Consider the following 23,950-nt stretch of genomic DNA (forward strand, 5'->3'; position numbering starts at 1 on the left):
TGCAGAGTTGCAGGAGTTTTGGAAGGCCCATTACTGGTATACAGCTGAACCTGGTGGTTTTGTATCTGTGCTGGGGTCTCTGCAGAAGTTGCTGTAGACCCAATTTATAAAGCTAGTGCCTATGGTTACTTGTGCAGGGCTGTTTGTTGGCACAGAGTTGCTTGTAAGAATGTTGTCAAGGGAAAGATGTAAACCTTGGAAGATGTAAGATGAATCTTCAACCATTCTGCCTCAATTCCACATCAGAGAACTGGCTGTAGACTTACCACCTATATCTCAGGGTTATGCGATGTTTATATTTTTGGCTTGCCTCTGCACTGTATTACATTACCTTGTCTGAACTGTGTCGTTACACAAACAACCATCTAGTACACCAGAGTGTACTAATAAATCTCCTCTTACTAAAGACATCAAAGAATTAGATGCTAAGTACATGAACTAACACAGTTTATTAACATCTCACAGAAAAGACTACTATCATAAGATTAAGCAGTGAGGGACTTAAATGTTTCTGTTAATCGACATTCTGAACCATTATTGACACATGTAGCTTTGTATCGCAGTGTTTCAGTATTAGCAGCTTGTGTGTCTATCTGCGTACATGTGCTCATACACATGTAATACTTACTGCTGTTGTCGAAGATCACTATGCTTGGCTTATGGTTAGGTTTCTTTATATGTGTATCTAGGTATGCATGTGCAACCTCCTTTCCATGAGCAATTATTGTGGAGTTAGTTCTGCTTCTATCTTGAACATTCTTTATCTTTAATAGGATTCATATCCTTTTCAGTCATCTCATTATCCTAGTTATCTGACCATACAGGTATATTATCTCGCTGTATTATTCCTGTTTCTGAAGACTGCAACTGTTCCATAACACAATCAACTTGAAAATGTTGACCTCCAGGTTAAGCTTGACCATCCAACTTTTAACTTCTTCCCACTTTCTTCTCCTTTGAGCCAATGAACCTTTTGGATTTATTCCCAAAACCTTGATTCCGTTTTGGGTGTTAGCACAGTGAATAGACACAAGTCAGAGGCTGATCTGAAAACCTGAATTTTGGAGGAGATGTTAAACTCCCTTATTTCCCACCCATCTAATAAGGCAGTAAACCAGATAAGAAAAGTAGTGTTTGAGGGACAACCCACATAGATATTCATTATCTGACTCTACAATGTTGTCCATTTATTCATATTACTTGACAATTGTATTTGTTTAACACAAGCCATTAATTGGAAACAAATTAATACACATTGGTACCAACGACATAGGTAGAAAGGGGGATGAGGTCCTGCAACAAGAATTTAGGGAGCTAGGTAACAGGTTAAAAAGCAGGACCTCAAAGGTTGTCATCTTTAGATTACTCCCAGTGCCACATGCTAGTGCATATAGGAATAGGAGGACAGAGCAGATGAATACGTGGCTAGGGAGATGGTGCAGGAGAGAGGGCTTTAGTTTCCTGGATCACTGGGTCTGTTTCTGGCAAAGATGGGACCTGTACAAGTTGGTCGGGTTGCACCTGAACCGGAATGGGGCCAACATTCTTGCTGGGAGGTTTGCTAGTGCTGTTGGTGGGGGGGAGGGTGGGTTTAAACTAATTTGGCAAGGGGATGGGATACAGAGTGGAGGTGCAATACGGGGTGATGTACAGTCAAATATAGAAGAGAAATTGAGTCAATCTGGAAGGCAGAGCAAATATAGACCTGTTAAGGCACAGTGAAAAATGGATTGCATCTATTTTAATGCAAGGAGTCTTACTAGTAAGGCAGATGAATTGAGGGCATTGATTAGTACATAGCATTATGATATTGCTACCACAGAGACTTGGTTGAGGGAAGGGCAGGTCTGGAAACTCAATATTCTAGGGTATAGAATCTTCAGGGGAGGGTGTAAAAGAGGAGGTGGCATTGCACTGTTGATCAAGGAGTCAATTACTACAATAAGGAGGGATGGTATCTTAGAAGGTTGTTCACATGAGGCCATATGGGTAGAACTTAAAAACAAAAAGGGGGCAATCACTTGGCTGGGAGTGTACGACAGGCCACCAAACAGTCGGAGAGATAGAGGAGAAGATATGTAGGCAAATCTCACAGGTGTAAAAATAATAGGGGATTTCAACTTCTCCAATATCAGCTGGGATAGTCTTAGTGCAAAAGGGTTAAAGGGGGCAGAATTCTTAAAATGCATACAGGAGAGATTTTTAAGTCAGTACATAGAAAGTCCTACGAGAGAAAGGGCAGTACTGGACCTAATCCTAGGGAATGAAGCTGGACATGTGGTAGAAGTGTCAGTGGGGGAGCATTTCAGGGATACTGACCATAACTCTGTAAGATTTAAGGTAGTTATGGAAAAGGACAAAGATGGACCGGAAATAAAGGTACTGAACTGGGGGGGAGGCCGATTTCAATATGATAAAACTGGATCTGGCCAAAGTGGATTGGGAGCAGCTACTTGTAGGAAAGTCTGCATCAGACTAGTGGGAGTCATTCAAAAAGGAAATAGTGAGAGTTCAGAGCCAACATGTACCCTTTAAGGTGAAGGGTAGAACCAACAAGTCCAGGGAACCCTGGATGTCGAGGGATATACAGGATTGGATAAGGGAAAAAAGGAGGCTTATGGCAGATTCAGAGCACTGAAAACAGCGGAGGCACTAGAGGAGTATAGAAAGTGTAGTGGGGGGTACTTTAATAAAAAAAAAAGTAATTAGGAGAGCAAAGAGAGGACATGAAAAACACTGATGGGCAAGATAAAGAAAAATCCTAAGGTGTTTTATAAGTATATTAAGGGCAAGAGAATAAGCAGGGAAAGAGTAGGGCCCATTAGGGACCAAAGTGGCAATCTGTGTTTGGAGCCGGAGGACATAGTTGAGGTTTTAAATGATTACTTTTCATCTGTGTTCACTATGGAGAAGGACGGTGTAGGTGTAGAGATTGAAGGGGAGTAAGTATTAGCTGTTTAAGTGGGCTTAAAAGTGGCTGTATCCCAGGCTGTTATGTGAGGCAAGGGAGGAGATAGCAGGGGCTCTGAAACAAATTTTCAAATCCTTTCTGGCCAGAGGAGAGGTACCAGAGGATTGGAGGACAGCGAATGTGGTACCATTATTCAAAACAGTGATTCCTGATAATGCAGCTGGCCACTGACGTTCTCAGGCTGCGCCAAGGTACGCACATGCGCAGTCTCCTGCTCTCTCTGCATGCGCTGCGTTCCGACTTGCCAGGGCTGGTTAGCGCATGCACCGATGACGTCATCGCGTGACGTGTGCATCTTCGGGCAACGCGCCTGGTCGGCCTCTGCGCATGCGCTTTACGCAATGCAACGCTAACGGGTATTCATCCATGCGTCAAGCTCTGCTCCCCCCTCCCCCACTTCGCTGCTATGTCCAGCCGCTCCGCTCCCCCCCCCCCCCCCGGTCCCGTCCCCAACCTGCTCACCCGTCCCCGTCTTGCTCGCGCTGTCCCTCCCGCCATTGTGTGCTGCTATGTGTTTAGGTTAGGTTGCCTTCGTGTGATTATTTGAGCAGCGCCATCTTTAGTCCTGGCAGCTGCCTGAAGTCGCAGACTGACATTTTAGTCCTGCCACTGCAGCGCTGCCTAGTGGTAGCATTCTCAGCAAATGCAGCCTATTCAAAAAGGGTAGCCGGGAGAAACCAGGTAATTACAGGCTAACATCAGTGGTTGGGAAACTATTGGAAAAAATTCTGAGGGGCAGGATTAATCTCTACTTGGAGAGGCAAGGATAGTCAGCATGGCTTTGTCAGTGGGAGATCGAGTCTAACTAACTTGATTGAATTTTTCAAGGCAGTGACTAGATGTGTGGATGAGGGTAAAGCAGTTGATGTAGTCTACATGGACTTCAGTAAGGCTTTTGATAAGGTCCCACATGTGAGATTGGTTAAGGAGGTGAGAGCCCATGGGATCCAGGGCAATTTGACAAATTGGATCCAAAATTGGCTTAGTGGCAGGAGGCAGAGGTTGATGGTCGAGGGTTGTTTTTGCGAGTGGAAGCCTGTGACCAGTGGGGTACCACAGGGATCGGTGCTGGGACCCTTACTGTTTGTAGTGTACATTAATAATTTAGGCGTGAATGTAAGTATGATCAGTAAGTTCGCAGACAACATGAAAATTGGTGGTGTCGTAAATAGTGAGGAGGAAAGCCTTAGACTACAGGATGAGATAGATGGGCTGGTAAGATGGGCGGAGCAGCGGAATATGGAATTTAATCCTGAAGTGTGAGGTGATGCATTTTGGGAGGACTAACAAGGCGAGGGAATATACAATAGATGGTAGGATCTTTGGAAGTACAGAGGGTCAGAGGGACCTTGGTGCACTTGTCCATGGATCACTGAAGGCAGCAGCACAGCTAGATAAGGTAGGTATGAAGGCATATGGGATACTTGCCGAGGCATAGCATATAAGAGCAGGGAGGTTATAATGGAGCTGTATAAAATCCTAGTTAGGCCACAGCTGGAGTACTGTGTACAGTTCTAGGCACCACACTATTGGAAAGATGTGATTTCACTGGAGAGGGTGCAGAGGAGATACACCAGGATGTTGCTTGGGTTGGAGCATTTCAGCAATGAAGAGAGACTGAAAAGGCTAGGGTTGTTTTCCTTAGTGCCTTAGTGCAGCGAAGGCTTAGGGGGGACATGATTGAGGTGTGCAAAATTATGAGGGGCATTGATAGGTTAGATAGGAAGCAACTTTTTGCCTTAGCGTAGGGGTCAATAACCAGGGGGCATAGATTTCAGGTAAGGGGCAGGAGGTTTAGAGGGGATTTGAGGAAAAAATATTTCACTCAGTTGGTGGTTGGAATCTGGAACGCACTGCCTGAAGAGGTGGTAGAGGCAGGAACCCTCACAACATTTAAGAAGTATTTAGATAAGCACTTGAAACGCCATAGCATACAAGGCTATGGGCCAAGTGCTGGAAAATGGGATTAGAATAGTTATGTGCTTGATGGCCAGCACATGCATGATGGGCCGAAGGGCCTGTTTCTGTGCTGTGTGACTCGATAACTGAAATGCCAGTTACAAAAGTCCTGTTGTTCAGAGTGTTTACTTGGCCTTCCTGGAATTCTGGTTTTAATTTTTTTCCTCCCAGCATGCAACTTTCTGGGGTCTAATTGCTTTCAGAGGTAGTGCTTGTTATTATTTGTACAGGGATATTTGAGAGCACGCAACTGCTGTTTGAGTGCCAACCAGCGATGCCTGTGCTTGGACAAAAAACATAATCATTGGGAACATTACTATACCTTTGGCCAAGTTATGAGCGCTACTGCAGTTGCTAAGTGACAATTGACAGACTTCTGTGTAGGCACAATACATGTCTTTGTTCTGGAATCTTCCAAATTATCCAGACCCCACTTTTCAGAAGTAAGACCTCTTTGCACACAGCAGCCTTTGTTTGTAACCAGACCTACCAAGGTCTCTTGACACATGCATACGTGCTGAAGATCCAATCTGTACCAGATCTGTACCCTTATCAGCCAGAACCACTTCTACCCTTTCTTCGCTAGTGTTCAGTGCCTTGACCTATGCATACTATCCTGATCAATACTTGTCTCCTGCAGTATACATAACTGTGCAGATGCATACTTCAAGTGGGAATGATGCTGGAATGTTGTCTGCTGCGTGGCATTCTTTGTATGCAACTGGTAATTCATTTGCTTCTCCTGTTGGGAAGAGAGCAAAATGCACTATGTACGCTTATCTATTTGGTTACTCCATCGCATATATTATGTTGCATTCTTGACCTACCTTAATCCCATTTCCAACTTTAAAGTAGAAGGAGGAACATAATCGGGTCTGATGCAGATCTGTTTAACTGTACATGTACATTGTATGAATTTGCCCTTCTTGTAAAAGCATTTTTATCAAGGTTCAAGTTTAAAACGGAGAGATGTTGAAAAAGAGGCATTGAGAGGTATTATAATCTATAAACTGATTTTTCTTAATCTTATTTAAATGAATTGAGGTATATGGTCTGATGGAGTGTTTTGTCCATCAGTTGTCGAGATCAGTATGTAGTGCCAATTAGTATTACTTCAACATGTGCCTCATCAGTAAAAAGATTCATTATTAACCTTGTAGCTTGTGATCCCAGATGGTTTTGCGTACTAGGTAATAGAAACATGGAATGATTGAGCAGATGGAAGCCATTTGGCCCATTGTGTCTGTGCCGGCTCTTTGAAAGACCCATCCAATTAGTCCCATCTTCCTGTTCTTTTCCAATTTTCTTTTTGTTTCAGGGTGAGCATGAATTTGTCTGGAAGCAGATCTTTAGTAGGGCGTGAGAAAAGGATTAGATTAGATTAGAGATACAGCACTGAAACAGGCCCTTCGGCCCACCGAGTCTGTGCCGAACATCAACCACCCATTTATACTAATCCTACACAAATCCCATATTCCTACCAAACATCCCCACCTGTCCCTATATTTCCCTACCACCTACCTATACTAGTGACAATTTATAATATTGTGGAATGTGCCCAAATAGCAATTCTCTACATAACCAATGCTTGAAAGGCATAGACCCTACTGAATAAATCAAACATTTGAAATGAGTTCTTTAAATATCTGGGGCTCTACTACTTTTCACATTGTACTTTTTAGTTTATGAATTTTGCTTTGAGACATAGTAACTTGCCCATAATTTTTTTTCTGTACATTATTCCCATCACGAGATGAAATGTACGTGCATGTGATATATCTCGATATGATCATGGATTCATACACCACAGAAGGCCATTCAGCCCATTATTTCCATGCTGGCTGTTTGAAGAGCTATCCAGTTTGTCCCACACGCCTACTCTTTCCCAAAGCCCTGAAAATTCTATTTTTCAAGTGTATGTGTGTGTGTATGTATATATATATATGTATGTATCTCACACACATACACACTTGAAAAAGAGAATTATATATATACAGTTCCCTTTTGAAAGTTATTAAAACTCTTAACATCCAGTTCCTGCCTGCACAATTTTTAGCTTCACATTTTTGTCATCTTTTGTCATTTTTTTTCTATTTATGTCCGCATTTATAATGGGTTTGCCTTTGTAAATTAATTGCTGAATGCACAGTCTAACCGTCGGTTCCCACAGAAATCATACTTTTGGAAATTGTTTCTTCAATAATTGAAATCTTGAATATCTCAAGTAAAGGTTGAATTTTGAGGCCAATTAATGAACTTATCTGTGTTTTATTGATGGTTGGAAAAGGTGAACTCTAATCTTTTAAACCTGAGATTCCAAAGCAGGCATGGTGATGCACAAGTTAAGAGACTGACAAGCAATTTTGCCCCTCTAATTTTTTTTTAAAAACCAAGTATTTGAATTTTGAAAGCAAATAAAACCTTTGAGCAAAACAGGTAGGAAGGGTGGAAACAGCTTGAGAATATGGAACCTCTGCCACACCACTTAATATGGAGGAGTATGGTTCGAGGGCAAACGATGGGGTGAATGACACTGGAGCAAAGGAAACTGGAAAGTAGCTTGGTAGTTGAAAGGGGAAGAGCTGAGTAGTGATCTGAGTGAGATGGTCTTAGGAAATTGGAATGCATAGTGAGGATGCAAAGGCAAGGGGGAACCATGCGATTGGAGCAGGGATGGGAAGCTTGAAGAAAATGCATGAATTTTAATTTAAGCTCGGAACCAACAACACAATTTGTTGACTCAAAATAAATGTAACAATGTAGCAAGAAAGGTATTGTAAGTGAAAGAAGTGGGATGATCTTTCTTGCTACATTATTGCTTACATTTATTTTAAGTTAACTATTTTTTGTAGAAAGGTGGAATGTTTGCATCTCAAAGATGTGCCTGTCATTCAGTAACAGTGCTGAGCACCATTTTCAGAACCTCATGACTAAAACTGACTATGGTCAATAGTTGTACAAAGACAAATCACATGATTGTATCCTCTATCTCTTAGCTTCCGTAACTTCTCAAAATTCCAGAGGGTCAAGTGACTTGTTAGCTCCTTCAGGTTTGTGAAAAGAGCATTATTGCAGGTGTGCTGTGGTTGGCTGTTACTTTTATTTTCTTGCCATGACAATTTGGAATGTAATAAACACCTCTCTCTGGTTTGTTCAAATGGTCAAAAAATATGATCATTGCCCTTTTTTTGAGTAAGGGAACTGCACTGCTAGGTACCTTACAGTGACATTTATCTGAGAGTTCATGTCTGCATATTTTGACAGCTATAAATTATTTTTCCATGCTGTTGCGATTTTCAGGACGAAGTATCTCTTCTTCGTGAACGTCTACGCAGGGCTGAGGAGCATATGCAAGCGAGCGAACAGAAAATTGCCTTGATGGCTAAGGAACTTGCTGATACTTCCAATATTCGTGACAAGACCATGGGTGATCTGCACAGTGCACGAATAAAAATTGATTCGCTAAAGGAGGAACTTGTTGATACAGAGAATAAATGTAAGGCAGAGATACAAGTGCTAAGAGCTGCAATATCAAAAAAAGAAAGGGTATGTGTTATAACATTTGTTTAATTTTTCTCTTTTGATTTGCATATTAATCTTGTTGGCTGGGGAAATTTTCTCTCCATCACCCACCCCCTCTCTTTCCTTCTTGGACCCACCCCCTCCTCCAATAAAGATCTAATGGCATTATTTTTGAAGAAGAGCAAGGGCGTTATTCCCGGTGTACTGGCCAATATTTATCCTGCAAACAACATCACAAAAACGGATTATTTGTTCATTATCACATTGCTGTTTGTGGGACCTTTCTGTGTGCAAATTGGCTGCTGCATTTTCTGCATTACAGCAGTGACTACATTTCAGAATTACTTCATTGGCTGAAAAGTGCTTTGGGATGCCCTAAGATTGTGAAAGACACTAAAAAATGTAAGTTTTTTTTTCCATCATCACGCTGGCATACAAGGCTTCCTGGAGTGGTAATTCTCTTCTGCAAATTGTGTTGGGCAGTATGATTTACCTCTGTGGGAGCCATGAATGCCATTTATTTGGCTACCAGAAGGTGCTGTATCATCCCACCAATTTCAATCTCTGATGATTGCTTTGATTGTTGTTACCTTGGCCTAGAATCTGTATGGCATGGAATTTAAACTCTCTTATTCACTGACTAACTTCATAATTTTACAGAGAGTTGCTGAAATCTACTCAGTTTTTAGTTCAGTTTAAGCTATAGTTAACAAATTTGATGGTACAGTCAAATGGGCTTTCCTATACTAAGATGCATTGTTTATATTTATAGCTTTGTGGTGGTGAAAGCATTAAATAATTCAATTAGAGTACTAATAATAATTGGTTGGAAGTATTTTCCTGCAAATTCATGTTGTATATTCCAAGTGGTGAAATAAATAAGAATGTATTTCCCCTTTCAACCCTTTTATGCAAGCAAGTACTTCAAAAGCACAATTCTCAACTGAACTTCTTACCTCCTTGTTCTGTTTGTTGCACTATGTAACTAAATGCTTGAGGTATACTTTTGCCTTACATTCTCCATAAATTCAAAGGAACTATGATGGGGCCGATAGGGTGAAAGATTTCTGACTCCTCCTTTCATTTCATAGCAAAGTTGAATGAGCCAAGAGATTGCCTGTAAATTGTCCACAGATTTTAGGGTTCTATGTTTCCCATCCTCATAGTATCTCACATCTCTCTGCTGCTTTTGATCACTGTCAAATGTACAATGGAGCGTTCAGAATAAATATGGGTTTCTTTAAAAGCCATTTGAGACAAGAACCCCCAAAAGGGACTGATTTGGTTTTGAATTCAAATCTATCTTCTCCAATTGAATTTGCATATTTGTGTGGATATGTCAAAAATCATAAAATGATTACAGTGCAGAGGCGGCCATTTGGCCCGTCATGTCTGTGCTGTCTTTCTGCAAGAGCAACTCTGTGAGTCCCACTCCTCTGCCCTTTTTCCATAGCCCTGCAAATTTTTTCTCTTCCAAAAATTATCCAGTTCCCTTATGCAACCCCTGATTGTGTCTGCCTTCACCGTGCCATCAGGAAGTGCGTTCCAGATCATAATCACTCGCTGCATAAAAATGCTTTTCCTCTTGCCGCCATTGGTTGTTTTGCCAATCACCTTAAATTGGTGTCTTCTGGTTCTCGACCCCTCCGCCAATGGGAACAATTTTTCACTTCTATCTAGACCCCTCATGACTTTGAACACCTCTCAACCTTCTCCAAGGAGAACAGCCCCAGCTTCTCCAGTCTATCCATGTAACTAAAGTCCCTCATCCCTGGAACCATTCTCGTAAACCTTTTCTGCAGCTTCTGTAAAACCTTCCCATCCTTCCTAATGAACGGTACCCAGAATTGGACACACTGCTCCAGCTGCGGCCTAACCGGAGTTTTATAAAGGTACATCATAACTTCCTTGATTTTGTACTTTATGCTTCTATTTACAAAGCCCAGGATCCCAGATTCCTTTTTTAACCACTTTCTCAACCTGCCCTGCAAACTTCAATAGTTTGTGCACATATACCACAGCTGTCTCTGTTCCTGCACTCTGTTTAGAATTGAGTCCTTTATATTGCTGAATTTTCTTGGCCCCGCAATGGTGGACAGGGAAAATCGGGGAGGGAGATGTGGCAGACAGCTCCCCGCGCGTTCCCGCCAACGGCAAATTTCCCATGGGTGGGACAGGGTCCCGAATTGACTGACCGCACCATAGAGGCGGGTAGCCAATTAAGCTGATTATGGACCTTTATTAGGTCCAATTTTGTGGGCACGCCAGCATTTTGCCACTGGTGGAGGGGCCCCATCGCATGCGGAGGTCGCCAGCTCCATGGAGGAGGCTTCCCTGCAGCAATTACCTCCTCATTCACGTTGACTTGGGCAGTATCATCTTCCTTGGTGCCTCAACTATGGCTTCTGCCTCCATGCATAGATCTCCTTTTTGGTCCCTAATTGGTCGAGTACTCCTCTTACCATTGTTTTACTACTTATATACTTACAGAAGATTTTTGGATTCCCTTTTCTGTTAACTGCCAGTCTTTTTATCTGCTTTCCTTTTTCACTTCCCTTCAGAACTTTCTATATTCAGCCGAGTTCTCACTTGTATTATCAACCTGACATCTGTCAAATGCCCCCTTTTTCTGCTTCATACTGTCCATCTCTCGTCATCCAGGGAGCTCTGACTTTGCTCGGTGTACCTTTTCCCTTCATGGGAATGTAATGCAACTATACCTGAAAAATCTTCTCTTTAAAGCCCTGTTACAGTCAGGTTTGCCTGCCAATCTTTGATTCCAGTTTACCTGAGCCAGATCTGTTCTCGCCCTACTGAAATTGACTCTCCTCCAATCTAGTATTTTTACTTGAGATTGCTCCTTGTCCTTTTCCACAGCTAACCTAAATCTTATGATATGATGATCGCTGTTCCCTAACAGTTCCTCGACTGACACTTGATCCACTTGACCCACCTCATTCTCCAGAACCTGATCCAGCAATGCCTCCTTCCTCATTGATCCCCTACTGATCAGGCAAATTCTTCCAAGCCCACATCAGAAGCTGTTCTCTGCACCCCTCCCCTTTTCCCCTTTAAACTATTACTATCTCAGTTTATATTAGGATAATTAAAGTCCTCCATTATCACTAATCTATAGTTCTTGTACCTTTCTGTGATTTCCCTGCAAATTTACTCCTCTTGCTTTCCCACTAGTTGGTAGCCTGTCGAATACGCCCAGTCGTGTAATAGTATCTCTATTGTTTCTTAACTCTAACCAAATAGATTCACTCTTTGATCCCTTTGGAACATCCTCTCTCTACAGCACTGTAATATTCTCCTTGATCGTTACAGCTACCCTTATTTAGTGTCCACCCTACTCTCTTTTTTGAGCCAGGTCTTCACTATCGCTTTGACATCATGTTCCCATGTGGCTATTTGCACCTGCAGCTCATCAACCTTACTTAACACACTTTGTGTGCTTACATACATATGCTGTAAACCTAATTTAGACCAATTGCATTCCCTCTTAGTTTGACCCCACTGTCATGCACTTGTATTTTTTTTTCCTGATTAAAACAGTGTGCCTTTAAGACTCTTAAAAACAGTGTACGTTTAAGGGAGACAAAGTTCTGGAATTTCTAAGGCACGGTGTGCCAGCAGCTGCATTTTGTTACCTGGGCAACGGCAGGAGAGAGAGATTACATGGTTTAATATTTCCACTTAACTGTGTGTAAAACTCGCAAAAAACAGTATGAATCAGTTAGTTTTTGAGAGACTCTCCGTCGAGGCGTGCTACTGAAGAGAAAAAAGCCGTCGATTTTCCCTCAGCTACGAGCCGAGTTAATTGCCGAAAGAAGAAAAGCCGCCATTTTTCAAGAAACCCTTTGTATTGCTGAAAGACCTGTTGATGCTTACTGCAGCCGAAGTGTTGAATGCCTAGGAAGAATCGGCAACTGCATCAAATCTACGTGAAGACTTCGAGTGGCCTTTGAGTACTTCCACATTAGAAGGAACGTAATCCACAAAGACTTACTTATTTTATTTATTCATAAGAGACAGCTAATTTTTAAAAACACCACTTTTAAAACCGATTAACTACTGTTATTTTTAAGTGTATGTGTGTGAATGGGGGAATTAGATAAAAATAAGTTGTAAGGTCTTTAGACATAGGTTTATCTTAATAGTGTTTTTAAGATTTAGTTTTTAATAAGTAGTTAATTTGTTGTCTAAAGATAACTGGTTTGGTCTGTTTTATTCCGGGTGTTACTAGAGTGTTTAATTTGGTTGTTTTCTAGTTGGGTGGAAAAGGTTAAATAATCTGCTGTGATCTGTGGAGTGACGGGACTGAATTGACAGTGTGTTGCTCCTGCCACGTTTGTAACACATTATTTCTTACTCTGCTGCTATCTGCTTCTCCCAATCTTTTGTGCACCTTGTTTATCCTTCCTAATACTACATCCTGGTTCCCACCCCCCCTGCCAAGTTAGTTGAAACCCTTCTCGCAGCACTAGCAAACTGCCTCACGAGAACTTTGATCCCGGCTCTGTTTAGGTGCCACCCATCCGCCATCTATCGGCCCCACTTCCCCTGGAACTGGTCCCAAGATCCCAGGAATCTAAAGCCCTTCCTCCTGCACCATCTCTCCAGCTGCGTATTCATTTGCTATATCTTCCTATTATTTCTATTCTCACTAGTGCACGGCAGCAGGAGGAATCCAGAGATTACTAGTTTGGAAATCCCGCTTGCTAGTCTCTTTCCTAGATCCCTAAAATCTGCTTACAGAACCTCATCGCTCTTTCTACCTATGTCATTGGTACCGATATGGACCATGATCTCTAGCAGTTCACTCTCCCCAGTTGGAGTGCTCAGCAGCCAGTCAGTAGTATCCTTGACCCTGGCACCAGAGAGATAACATACCATCCTGGGTTCACGTCTGCAGCCTCAGGAACACCTGTCTGCCCCCCCCCCCCCCCCCCCCAAACTAAAATCTCCTATCACTATTGTTTTCCCAACCTTTCTGCTGTCTCCCTGTAGAGCTGAGCCGCCCCTGGTGCGATGTACTGTACTGCCCAGAGGAATCATTACCCTCACCAGAACTGAAAACTGTTTGGAGAACAAGATGCACTTGGGACTCCTGCACCACCTGCTTGGTGCTGCTTCACTGTCTGGCGGTCACCCATTCCATCTCTGCTCACACACTTTTGAAGCTGCGGGGTGACCACCTCTAGACATGTGCTATCCATGAAACTCTGTCTTGTAGCTGCACTGCAGTGACTTCAGCTGCTGCCCAGGCTCCGAAACCCAGAGCTCAAGCTCCGAAATCCAGAGTTCGAGCTCTTCCAGCTGCGATGCTTCCTGCACATAGGGTTGTTCAGGACATGGTTGGCAGGGCCCACAATAGTGTTCATCCCATTTCCCGCAATTGTGCTCTGACCTCTTCCCGTCCCTCCTCGAACCATGATAGGGTTCCCCTTTTCCTCAACAGATCATCCTGCACCATTTCTGTCATCTCCAGCATGATGCTACCACCAGCACATTTTCCTTTTCCCTTTCAGCATTCCGATGGGACCGTTCCCTCTGTGATACCATGGCCTACTCCTCACTTACCCCCAACGCCCCTTCCCATGGCACCTTTCCATGCAAGCACAGGAGATGCAACACCTGCTCTTTTTACCTCCTCTCCTCACCATCCAAAGCCTAAAACACACTTTCCAGGTGAAACAGTGATTTACTTGCACTTCTTTAAATTTGGTATACTGTATTCGCAACTCACAATGCAGTCCGATTTACACTAGGGTGACCGAGCTCAGATTAGGTGACTGTTTTGTGGAACACCTCCGTTCAGTTCATAAGTATGTCCCTGAGCTTTCGGTCGTACATTGTTTCAATTCTCTACCTTACTCTCATGCTGACCTTTCTGTCCTCGGCCGCCTGAGTGTTCCAGTGAAGCTCAACGAAAACTTGAACAGCACCTCATCTTTCAATTAGGCACTTTACAGCCTTCCATACTGAACTTTGCGTTCAACAACTTCAGACTGTAATCACTGCCTCCATTTTGTTTCCTTTTTCCTTGCAGGTTTTGGTTTTCCTCTTGTTTTTCTCTTGTTTTTCCTTTCGGCATTAGATACAGTCTTTACTTCTCACATTATCAGTCCCTTTTTCTGTGAACCACCAACTCTTGTTATTTAATCTCTCCTTTCTTCCACCCAATCACAGTCTTTCCCTTTTTTTTCTTTTCCACCCTCCCTCTTTCACTTGCCAAAAATCTATTGCATTTCTTTTCCCAGTTCTCATGAAAGGCCATTGACCTGAAACATTAACTCTGTTTCTGTCTCCACAGATTCTGCATGACCTGCTGAGTATTTCCAGCGTTTTCTGTGTTTATTTCAGATTTCCAGCATCTGTAGTGTTTTCCTTTTGTACAATATTGTAACTTAGCAGGAGTAACAATGAGAACTGGATAGCATGATCGTTGTACATAGTCCCATGTGCTCTTTTTCCAATCTTGCAAAGCGTGGAATAGTTAGCAGTTTAGTGAGACGAGGCTAGATATAAATCATTAAGTTAATTTATTTTACCGCAACTAAGTGGATGTATAGAGTGTGATCACCTATTAAAAGTATCTGAAATGGAATAGCAAAATACCCTATTGACCCCAGATCTTTTATGGATAATTTCAGTGATTGCGTGCAACCTCTTGTGAGCTCATTAACATTCTGATTGTCCCTTTGTCCCAGTAGCTCCACTGTGACCAACATTAGATTTAAACCTTTGTGAACTAACTTCAACCAAAGCAAAGCTTAATATAGTTTGTATGCTTTCTGTAGAAACATGGAGCAAATCTCAAAATGGAATGATGCTGTGTGCAAATTAATGGGAAAGTTAATTTAAACTTTATATGTTCCACAAGGTGCCATTATACAAAATTTAAAAAGTCCTCAAGACAAAAACCTTGGTACATTCCTGCCTTAAAGGGATATAGATTCACCTTAGCAGTGGAATAATATATGATGCATGGTATAACATAAAACGCTGTCGTCTGACTTAGTGTGAACAATTCCAAAGGGTATGTAATAGTGCAGTTAAAAGAACTAAACTTTTTTCAAAATCTGATACTAGGGTTCTGCAGTGGTTGACAATACAGTGGAACAAGAACTACAGAAAGAAGTTGAAGATTTAAAGCTTAGGCTGCAGATGGCTGCCGAGCATTACAAAGAGAAATACAAGGATTGTCAAAAACTGCAGAAGCAAATTGTCAAACTTACAGAGCAGTTGGTGAGTATAATGTTTACCTTGGACTACTGGGTAATGCAACAAATTAAAATGATTTGAAATTAAATTTGTACATGCTGCTTTGTCAGCATTAGCAGTTTGATTAGTTTGCATAATTTTTTTGAATATCTTAGTATCTGAAGTGTTAGTAAGCTAAGTATTGAGAGATTCAGACATTCCATTTTAGTGACTGAAGTATTACAGCAATGTAATATAAAGTGGTATTGTGGCGATATGCTGAAATTTGGCATTTGTGTAGCACTGGTTGCGTGGTGGCACACAGCTTAATGTCCTAGTGATTATCATTTTATCCTGTTTATATGTTACTTTTATTCATTCTTTGCCATGCTGTGTCTGTTGCACTCAATGTGGTCAGTCAGCCAACAAGAGACAATAAGAAAGCTTTTAAAAATTTTATGAATGTTAACAAATAAGTGAGTTTAAGAATAAAATTAATATGCATTTCATAAACTGCTCCATGTTTGTTCTCATGGTGTAGATGTTTGCTTAAATTAATTTTTGCCAGCCAACTGTCATCTTTTGTTGCCAATGTCTATTCTTGCCACCAGGCAACCAAAAGGTCACATTCCCCTTGGAATTTTGTATATCTCCACATTTGTCTCCCGTCTATGATTCCTTCCACGTTGCCCATTGTGTCCAACTTTCAATCCCCTGTCCCACACAATGCACATCCGAATTCACATTTTAGCCATTTTATTCAGCTTCATGTTAAAAGTAATGCTTCAACGCTACTGGATATCCTGTATCAGGAAGCTCCCAAATTCAGTATCCAATCTGTGCTGGATTAGCAATAGGGATATGACAGTTGCCTCAGCCATGGCTCAGTAGTAGCACTCTTGCCTCTGAGTCAGAAGTTTGTTGGTTCAAGTCCCACTCCAGAGACTTGAGAACAAAGATCCAGGCTGGCATTCCAGTATAGTACTGAGGTGAATGCTGCATAATCAGAGATGCTGTCCTTTGAGACATTAAACCAATATCCCATTTGTCCTCTCAGGTGCATGTAAAAGATCTCAATGCACTATTTTGAAGTAGAGCAGGACAGTCCTCCCTGGTGTCATGGCCAATAATTATCCCTCAATCAATATAACTGAAATAGTCTGTCTGGCCATTATCACATTGCAGTTTGTGTCTGCAAATTGGCTGCCTTATTTGTGACATTACAACAGTGACAACACTTCAAAAGTACGTCATTAGCTTTAAAGCCCTTTGGGACATCCTGAGGTTATGAAAGCATTTTATTTTATTCATTCATAGGATGTGGGCGACAGTGGCCAGGCCAGCATTTATTGCCCATCCCTAATTGCCCTTGGGAAGGTGGTGGTGAGCAGCCTTCTTGAACCGCTGCAGTCCATTTGGGTTAGATATACCCACAGTGCTGTTAGGAAGGGAGTTCCAGGATTTTGACCCAGCAACAGTGAAGGAACGGCGATATAGTTCCAAGTCAGGATGGTGTGTCACTTGGAGAGGAACTTGCAGGTGGTGGTGTTCCCATGTATTTGCTGCCCTTGTCCTTCCAGTTGGTAGAGGTCGCGGGTTTGGAAGGTGCTGTCTAAGGAGCCTTGGTGCATTGCTGCAGTGCATCTTGTACATGGTACACACGGCGGCCACTGTGCGTCGGTGGTGGAGGGAGTGAATGTTTGTAGATGGTGTGCCAATCAAGCGGGCTGCTTTGTCCTGGATGGTTTGGTTTGATTTGATTTAGAGATACAGCACTGAAACAGGCGCTTCAGCCCACCGAGTCTGTGCCGATCATTAACCACCCGTTTATACTAATCCTACACTAATCCCATATTCCTACCACATCCGTACCTGTCCCTATATTCCCCTACCACCTACCTATACCAGGGGCAATTTATAATGGCCAATTTACCTATCAACCTGCAAGTCTTTTGGCTGTGGGAGGAAACCGGAGCACCCGGAGGAAACCCACGCAGACACAGGGAGAACTTGCAAACACCACACAGGCAGTACCCAGAATTGAACCCGGGTCGCTGGAGCTGTGAGGTGATGGCAGTGTCTCGGACATTGTCTGTAAGGTATGATTCCGTGAGTATGACTATGTCAGGCTGTTGCTTGAATAGTCTGTGGGACAGCTCTCCCAACTTTGGCACAAGCCCCCAGATGTTAGTAAGGAGGATTTTACAGGGTCGATGGGGCTGGGTTTGCCGTTGTCGTTTCTGGTGCCTAGGTCAATGCCGGGTGGTCCCTCAGCTTTCATTCCTTTTTATTATTCGTAGCAGTTAAGTACAACTGAGTGGCTTGCTAGGCCATTTCAGAGGGCATGTAAGAGTTAACCACATTGCTGTGGGTCTGGAGTCACATGTAGGCCAGACCAGGTAAGGACAGCAGATTTCCTTCCCTCAAGGACATTAGTGAACCAGATGGGTTTTTACAATAATCGACAATGGTTTCATGGCCATCATTAGACTAGCTTTTAATTCAAGATTTATTAATTAAATTCAAATTCCACTTTCTGCTGTGGTGGGATTTGAACCCATGTCCCCAGAGAAATACCCTGGATCTCTGGGTTACTCGTCCAGTGATAATACCACTACGCCACTGCCTACCCCATAAGTTTAAGCCTTTCTTTTCTCAGCACACTTGGGATGGGATAGAAAAATTCAGGCAGTATGACTATTTGTGCTTCTCTGCTGAAAGTGTGCATTTTAAGCATCTGGTGAGGACTGGGATTGATTGTGATACTGTCATTCAACAGATTGACAACGCTCATTGTAAATGCTCGCACATGAATAATGGGCGTTTGTGGGAGCTAGTGGAGGGTGCCCAGAACCTATTAAACTACACCCAGCAAAGAGTCATAGATTCTAAGAGCAAAGAAAATTGCCAAGGGACGGTGGGAATAATGCTTTCATGATTAAAGTAGTAGTGTCCTGTGGGAATTTCACGTAGTAGGAAAAGCGGGACAGCTTTGAGAGCTCATAGAAAGTTTGATGTTTTCTGTAGATCATCATGGGTAATTGAGATAGGGAGTCACATACAAAGAGAGAGACTTAACAACTTGAGGCAATGCTCATATTGTTGTTTGAAGGTGTCCAGCAGCTGTATAATTGACAGTAAAGCCATAGTTCCAGAAGCATGAGAGGTAGGTGAGGCTTTTGCAAACGTTGGAGACATGAAATTAATTGGGAGATTGAAAGCATTATGGCTTTAATAATCAGGGGATCCTCTTATGAAGCTAAAGTATAGAATTCTGCTACAACCTGTCTGTCATTTTCTGTTCTTTATTTATGGTTCCGTAGGAAGCACTAGCACACTTCAGAGTAGGAGTTTCTTTCGGAGATGGTGAAAAATGTTGTAACATCACATGGTTACTTAGCTTCTGTTCATTTCATTGTTGCTTTAGTATGACATCAGGATGTTACTTGCTTAAAGACAAGTTATAGAGCAATCTAACTGTACAATAATTGCATTAATAGGAAGAGAAGAAAAATGAAACGTTCTCCAAGAAGCAGAAACTAACTGATAATGGGACAAACACTGAATCGCCTCCAGTGTCCACAGCAGACTTCATTCAAGACTCCTCTCCAGGTATCTTGGCAATTGTTTAGGCTCTAGCTGTAAACATACATTAGCACTGTTTGATCTCCTGCAGTATTCCACACAGATAAAAATGTGAAGAAGTAATCTACATTTTCGTTTATAAAGATATGTCCTGCATATCTTATGCATTCCGTGTAAGCTTTTCACTTGCTTCCTGCCACAATTGAACATATATAATGACTTGAAGTGAACAAGGTCACAGGCAAACTGTCAAGATTCAGTGATGGTTAAACAAATATTTCTCCATCTGCTTGTACTGCATATGTATCTATTGATTTAATGAGTAGAAATTACTCCCCTCAAAATTTTTATTCCATTCACAACAATTGTAACATATTTTTGAAGTTGTTTTGTACCCCAAGAAAATCATCAAAACAGTTTCATGATTAGTAGTAACAAGCCATTTTTGTATTGAAATAGGCCAAATGCCCATTGTTTCCCTACTGATACTTGGTTTTGTTCCAGGGCCCTATCAGTCCATCACCGAACAGTGGGGTCTATTATGTGTTGTTGACAATGATGAGATTGCTGCCAAGTGATCACAGAATGATCACATAATTGCTACTGGGCAGTGAAATTGCTACCATAAAGTTAAAATATTAGGGAAAAAGACTCTCTTTTGATCTTTTATAATTGATCTGATTGAAAAATCAAGAAAGGAAAAGAATTGAGCGCTAATACTTAGTTGAATAATTGCAGCTTAACATTAAATAAATTGTATGTGCTTAATTTGGTGTTAATGTTTTAGAAACTATAGGCTTTTTATATACTATATGGCTTTCGAAAGGGAAATAGATAAGCACCTGAAGGGAATAAAACTGCAGGGCTACAGGGAAAGGACGAGGAAGTGGCAGTAACTACTTGCTCTTGCAAAGAGCCTACATAGACTCGACAGGCCAAATGGCTGCCTCCCTGTGCTTTATTGATTTTGTGAATCTAGGTATTGCTGAAATACTTGCCCATAACATTCCTATCAGCAGAATCCAAGTTCTCAGCAACAAATTATTTTTCAAAATGAAACTGATTTTCTCTACTATTGAATGAAATGCACGTTTGAACTACCCAAATTTGAAAATGTCGAGTTGCTCTGGCACTGACTGGCAGTCATCAAATCAACAACATGGTTTTTAAAACAGTAAATTGCTTGTCTGGGGATTAAATAATTAAAACATAATTAATTTTTAGCTGTAGGCCATTTAATTATCAGTGGTTTAGTTAATTAACATCTTGGTCTTTTCCCTGCAGTTATGCCAGCTCCATTCGACCATACATTTGATCTCTTGGTGCAGACACAAATAAGTAAAATGAGTAAAGAAATAACTGAGAAAACTGAGAAGTACAAGAAGTGCAAACAGATGTTAGCTGTAAGTAAAACCATGACCAGAACTTGTGTAGTAAAACTTTGCCATATGTTACAGGTTGGTTGGGATGAAAAGATTATTTATATCATCATCGATGTTCTAAGGTGTATAGTTGGGAATTGTTTTTTTTTAAAAACAAGTTGGTTGACTTTTTTTGGATTATGCAGTATAATTCACTGCAGTTTTGGCTGGTGAGGAGGAGTTCTGTACCTTTTTAAGGCCACATAATCTAATCGGTAAGTAATCAAAGCCTCAGGTATTTCAGCATTTAATTGTTTGGTCAGGGCACTTTCCCAATTTGAATATGGTCATGAGTTTCAGACTGCAACATAGCACAAAACTTTTTCAAATTGCTTTGCGTTGTTCCACCAGTATGCTTTGTTGAATGATAATTTTCTTTAATCCACTGACTGGAGATCTGAATTTATTTTTTTTTTCAACGGCTTTTAAAAAAGGATAACTTTAATATCTTAGGATGGTCGTCTAATTTGCAACAATGTATTCTGCATGCAAGGACTGTGAGGAGGGAGATGAAATGTCTGCTAATTCCCCAGGAGATTTAAGGGAACTGTTTGTTCTCTTTTAGCAAGAAAAAAATACTGCTAACTGCCATGTTTGAATCATTGAGTGACTGTTCTGTGACAAGCCCCTCACCATCTGTGGTTTTAAGCTGGTGTTTTCTCTGCAGCAAAGGAGAAGCAACTGGACTCTGACGTGCAGACCCTAAGTGGGGGTCTCGCTCTTGCTTGTCCCATTCCTGCCTGTTGACTGACCAGCTTTGCATACTCTGGCTGCAATCAGAAACCCCACTGGAGGAAATTATACGCTTCGCTATCTCCAAAGAGACCTACCAAAACAGTCATCTACCTCTTGAAGCTAAAAACCTCAGGACCACTGAATTCAGCTAGAAGCCAGCCGAATCACCAAACGCCACAGACTGTATACATTTTCTTATGGACTTTAACTCAACCAATCTACCCTCCCCACTCTGTCACCTACTTGTGTGTGTGTGTAAACCTCCAGAGTGTGTGTGTGTGAAAGTTGGCGCGTTGATTGTTATTTTTATTAGTTTGGTTCAGGGACAATAACGTTGTTCTTTGTTTAACTCGAGAGACTGGAAACGCTAGGATTGTTTTCCTTAGAGCAGAGAAGGCTGAAGGGAGGACCTAATTGAGGTTTACAAAATTATGAGGGGCATTGATAGGTTAGATAGGAAGAAACTTTTTTCCCTTAGCAGAGGGGTCAATAACCAGGGGACTTAGATTTAAGCCAAGGGGCAGGATGTTTAGGGGGGATTTGAGGAAACATTTTTTCACCCAGAGGGTGGTTGGAATCTGGAACGCACTGCCTGAAGGGGTGGTAGAGGCAGGAACCCTAACCACATTAAAGAAGTATTTAGATGAGCACTTGAAACGCCATAGCATTCAAGGCTATGGGCCAAGTGCTGGAAAATGGGATTAGAATATTAGGTGCTTGATGGCCGGCACAGACATGATTGGCCGAAAGGCCTGTTTCTGTGCTGTATGACTCTATGACCTGTCGGATTGGTTCTTGTTATGATGGTAGCAAGTAAGTCATCAAACACCTGCTGAATTGGCCAGTACATGCAATTTTACAAAAGTCAACCTGTTGTGGTCAAACCAGGAGAGGGGAAAGAGGGAAGCCCTTCAACTGCTCCTCACTTGACCGTAACAGAAATTGAGGGGTTCGCGTTGGGGATCAAACCCAAAGACAAGCAGGAAGGAAGTGGGAAAGCAAGTGGATCCCTTGCAATAATTTAAAAAGTTTGGTACAGGTTTTCTTGTGGTTTTCAGTGCTGGAATACTAAAATGTCTACATTCGAGGCCAGTACCTTCCTAGAACAGAGTGAAGTAATTTGGACCAGGTTAAAAGCCCTATCTGTTGAAGAGTTGAGGAATGTAGCTGGGCAGTTAGAGATTACTATTTGTCCAAAAGCTAGGAGGCCAGAAATCCTAAAACTTGTGGCCAACCATTTTAAAATTGACAATGAAGAACTGGAGACAGATATAGAATCTAAACCAGACAAAGTAATATTAGCTAAGTGTTACGACTAGGTGAGAAAGGGGTCTAAGGGTCTTTTACTGTCTTCACCTGGTCTTATTGTAACAGGGTTTAATTTTAAACACTGTGTTTTGAGCTCCCCCCTTTGTGAATCCTTGTTCACAGCTTTCCAATTATTAGGCAAAGAAATGAGCACGCCAGGTTTTCTTCAGGTTTGAAGAAGAAAAGTGAAATTTATTAAACCTTAAACTTAAACTCTAATACGGTTAACGCCTACAGATATACGATGCACCCATGCTAGCATGCACATGCAATAAACACATGCAAATAGGGACAGAAAAGAGCAGAAGAGAAACAAAATGGAGAGGTTTGAGGCAGCCTGTAAAAAGGGGTTTCTTATTATTTCTGTTTCCAGCTCGCCGTAGAGTCCTTGATTGTAGACAGCTCTTACTTTTCGTTGAGGCCCAGTATTATTCTTAAACCTTGTTCACCGTAGGAGACGTTTCTCTCTTGGGGTTCATATGTCTTCATTGGTTTCCAAAGCTGGTGAGAGTGAGATGAGAGCAGACAGGAGAGAGGTGTTCAGTCCAGGAGCTAACAGCCTTCTGATTTCAAATTCCTTGTTGGAAGCTCAAATTCAAAAAAACTCCATCAGTCAGTCATGTGACCAAACTGGCCTGACCTTGTCTGTTTGTGTATTCGGCCATCTTCGTAGTTAACCTGGGATGCTTCAACGTCTGGTAATCAAAAGTCCATTGTGGATTAAATTGGAGCAGAGAATAGCTCCTTTGTCCTTTTTGAAGTACTGGTTTGTTGATATGCTAATGTCTGTCTCCAGCCAAAGTCTCCAATTTTTTTTTTTAAAGTAAGTTCTTCCTTTACCATCAGCAGTTTAAAATCAATGTTCATATGGCAAAATTAATTTTCCTCATTCTTGGCAGGTCGGGGGTTTGCCTGACACTAAGATACAGCTAGCACAGAGGAGATTAGAATTAGAATTCCAATAAAAAGAAAGGGAGAGATTATCAGGAAAGGGAGAAAGAGATTTCCGGAAGGAGGAAAGGGAGTTAAGGCGTTTCAAACTAACTAGGGGAAGAACCAATACAACCAGTGAAGGCACCACTAGTGAGGGAGTTACCCCTAGCTTAGGACCAGGAGCTGAGCTCTTAAGATTCTCCTAGTTGATACAAAAGTTCAGTAAGGGGGATGTGGAAGCATTTTTCATCTCTCTTGATAAGCTTGCAAAACCGTGGAAGTGGCCAGTAGAGAGCTGGACACTGTT

At 41.8% G+C, this 23,950-nt stretch overlaps 1 protein-coding gene across 2 annotated transcripts in view; it reads left to right on the forward strand.

Moving 5' to 3' along the window:
- Positions 1-23,950, forward strand: part of tax1bp1b (Tax1 (human T-cell leukemia virus type I) binding protein 1b) — a 153,264-nt gene that overhangs the window by 79,334 nt on the left and 49,980 nt on the right. For both annotated transcript variants that reach the window (XM_068059371.1, XM_068059380.1), the window contains exons 9-12: positions 8,231-8,476; positions 15,551-15,706; positions 19,162-19,273; positions 20,531-20,649. In XM_068059371.1, the coding sequence (XP_067915472.1) occupies positions 8,231-8,476; positions 15,551-15,706; positions 19,162-19,273; positions 20,531-20,649 (633 nt within the window). The remainder of the gene's footprint in view (positions 1-8,230; positions 8,477-15,550; positions 15,707-19,161; positions 19,274-20,530; positions 20,650-23,950) is intronic.

Source organism: Heterodontus francisci, chromosome 2 (genome assembly GCF_036365525.1).
Source record: "Heterodontus francisci isolate sHetFra1 chromosome 2, sHetFra1.hap1, whole genome shotgun sequence".
Classification (NCBI taxonomy): Eukaryota; Metazoa; Chordata; class Chondrichthyes; order Heterodontiformes; family Heterodontidae; genus Heterodontus; species Heterodontus francisci.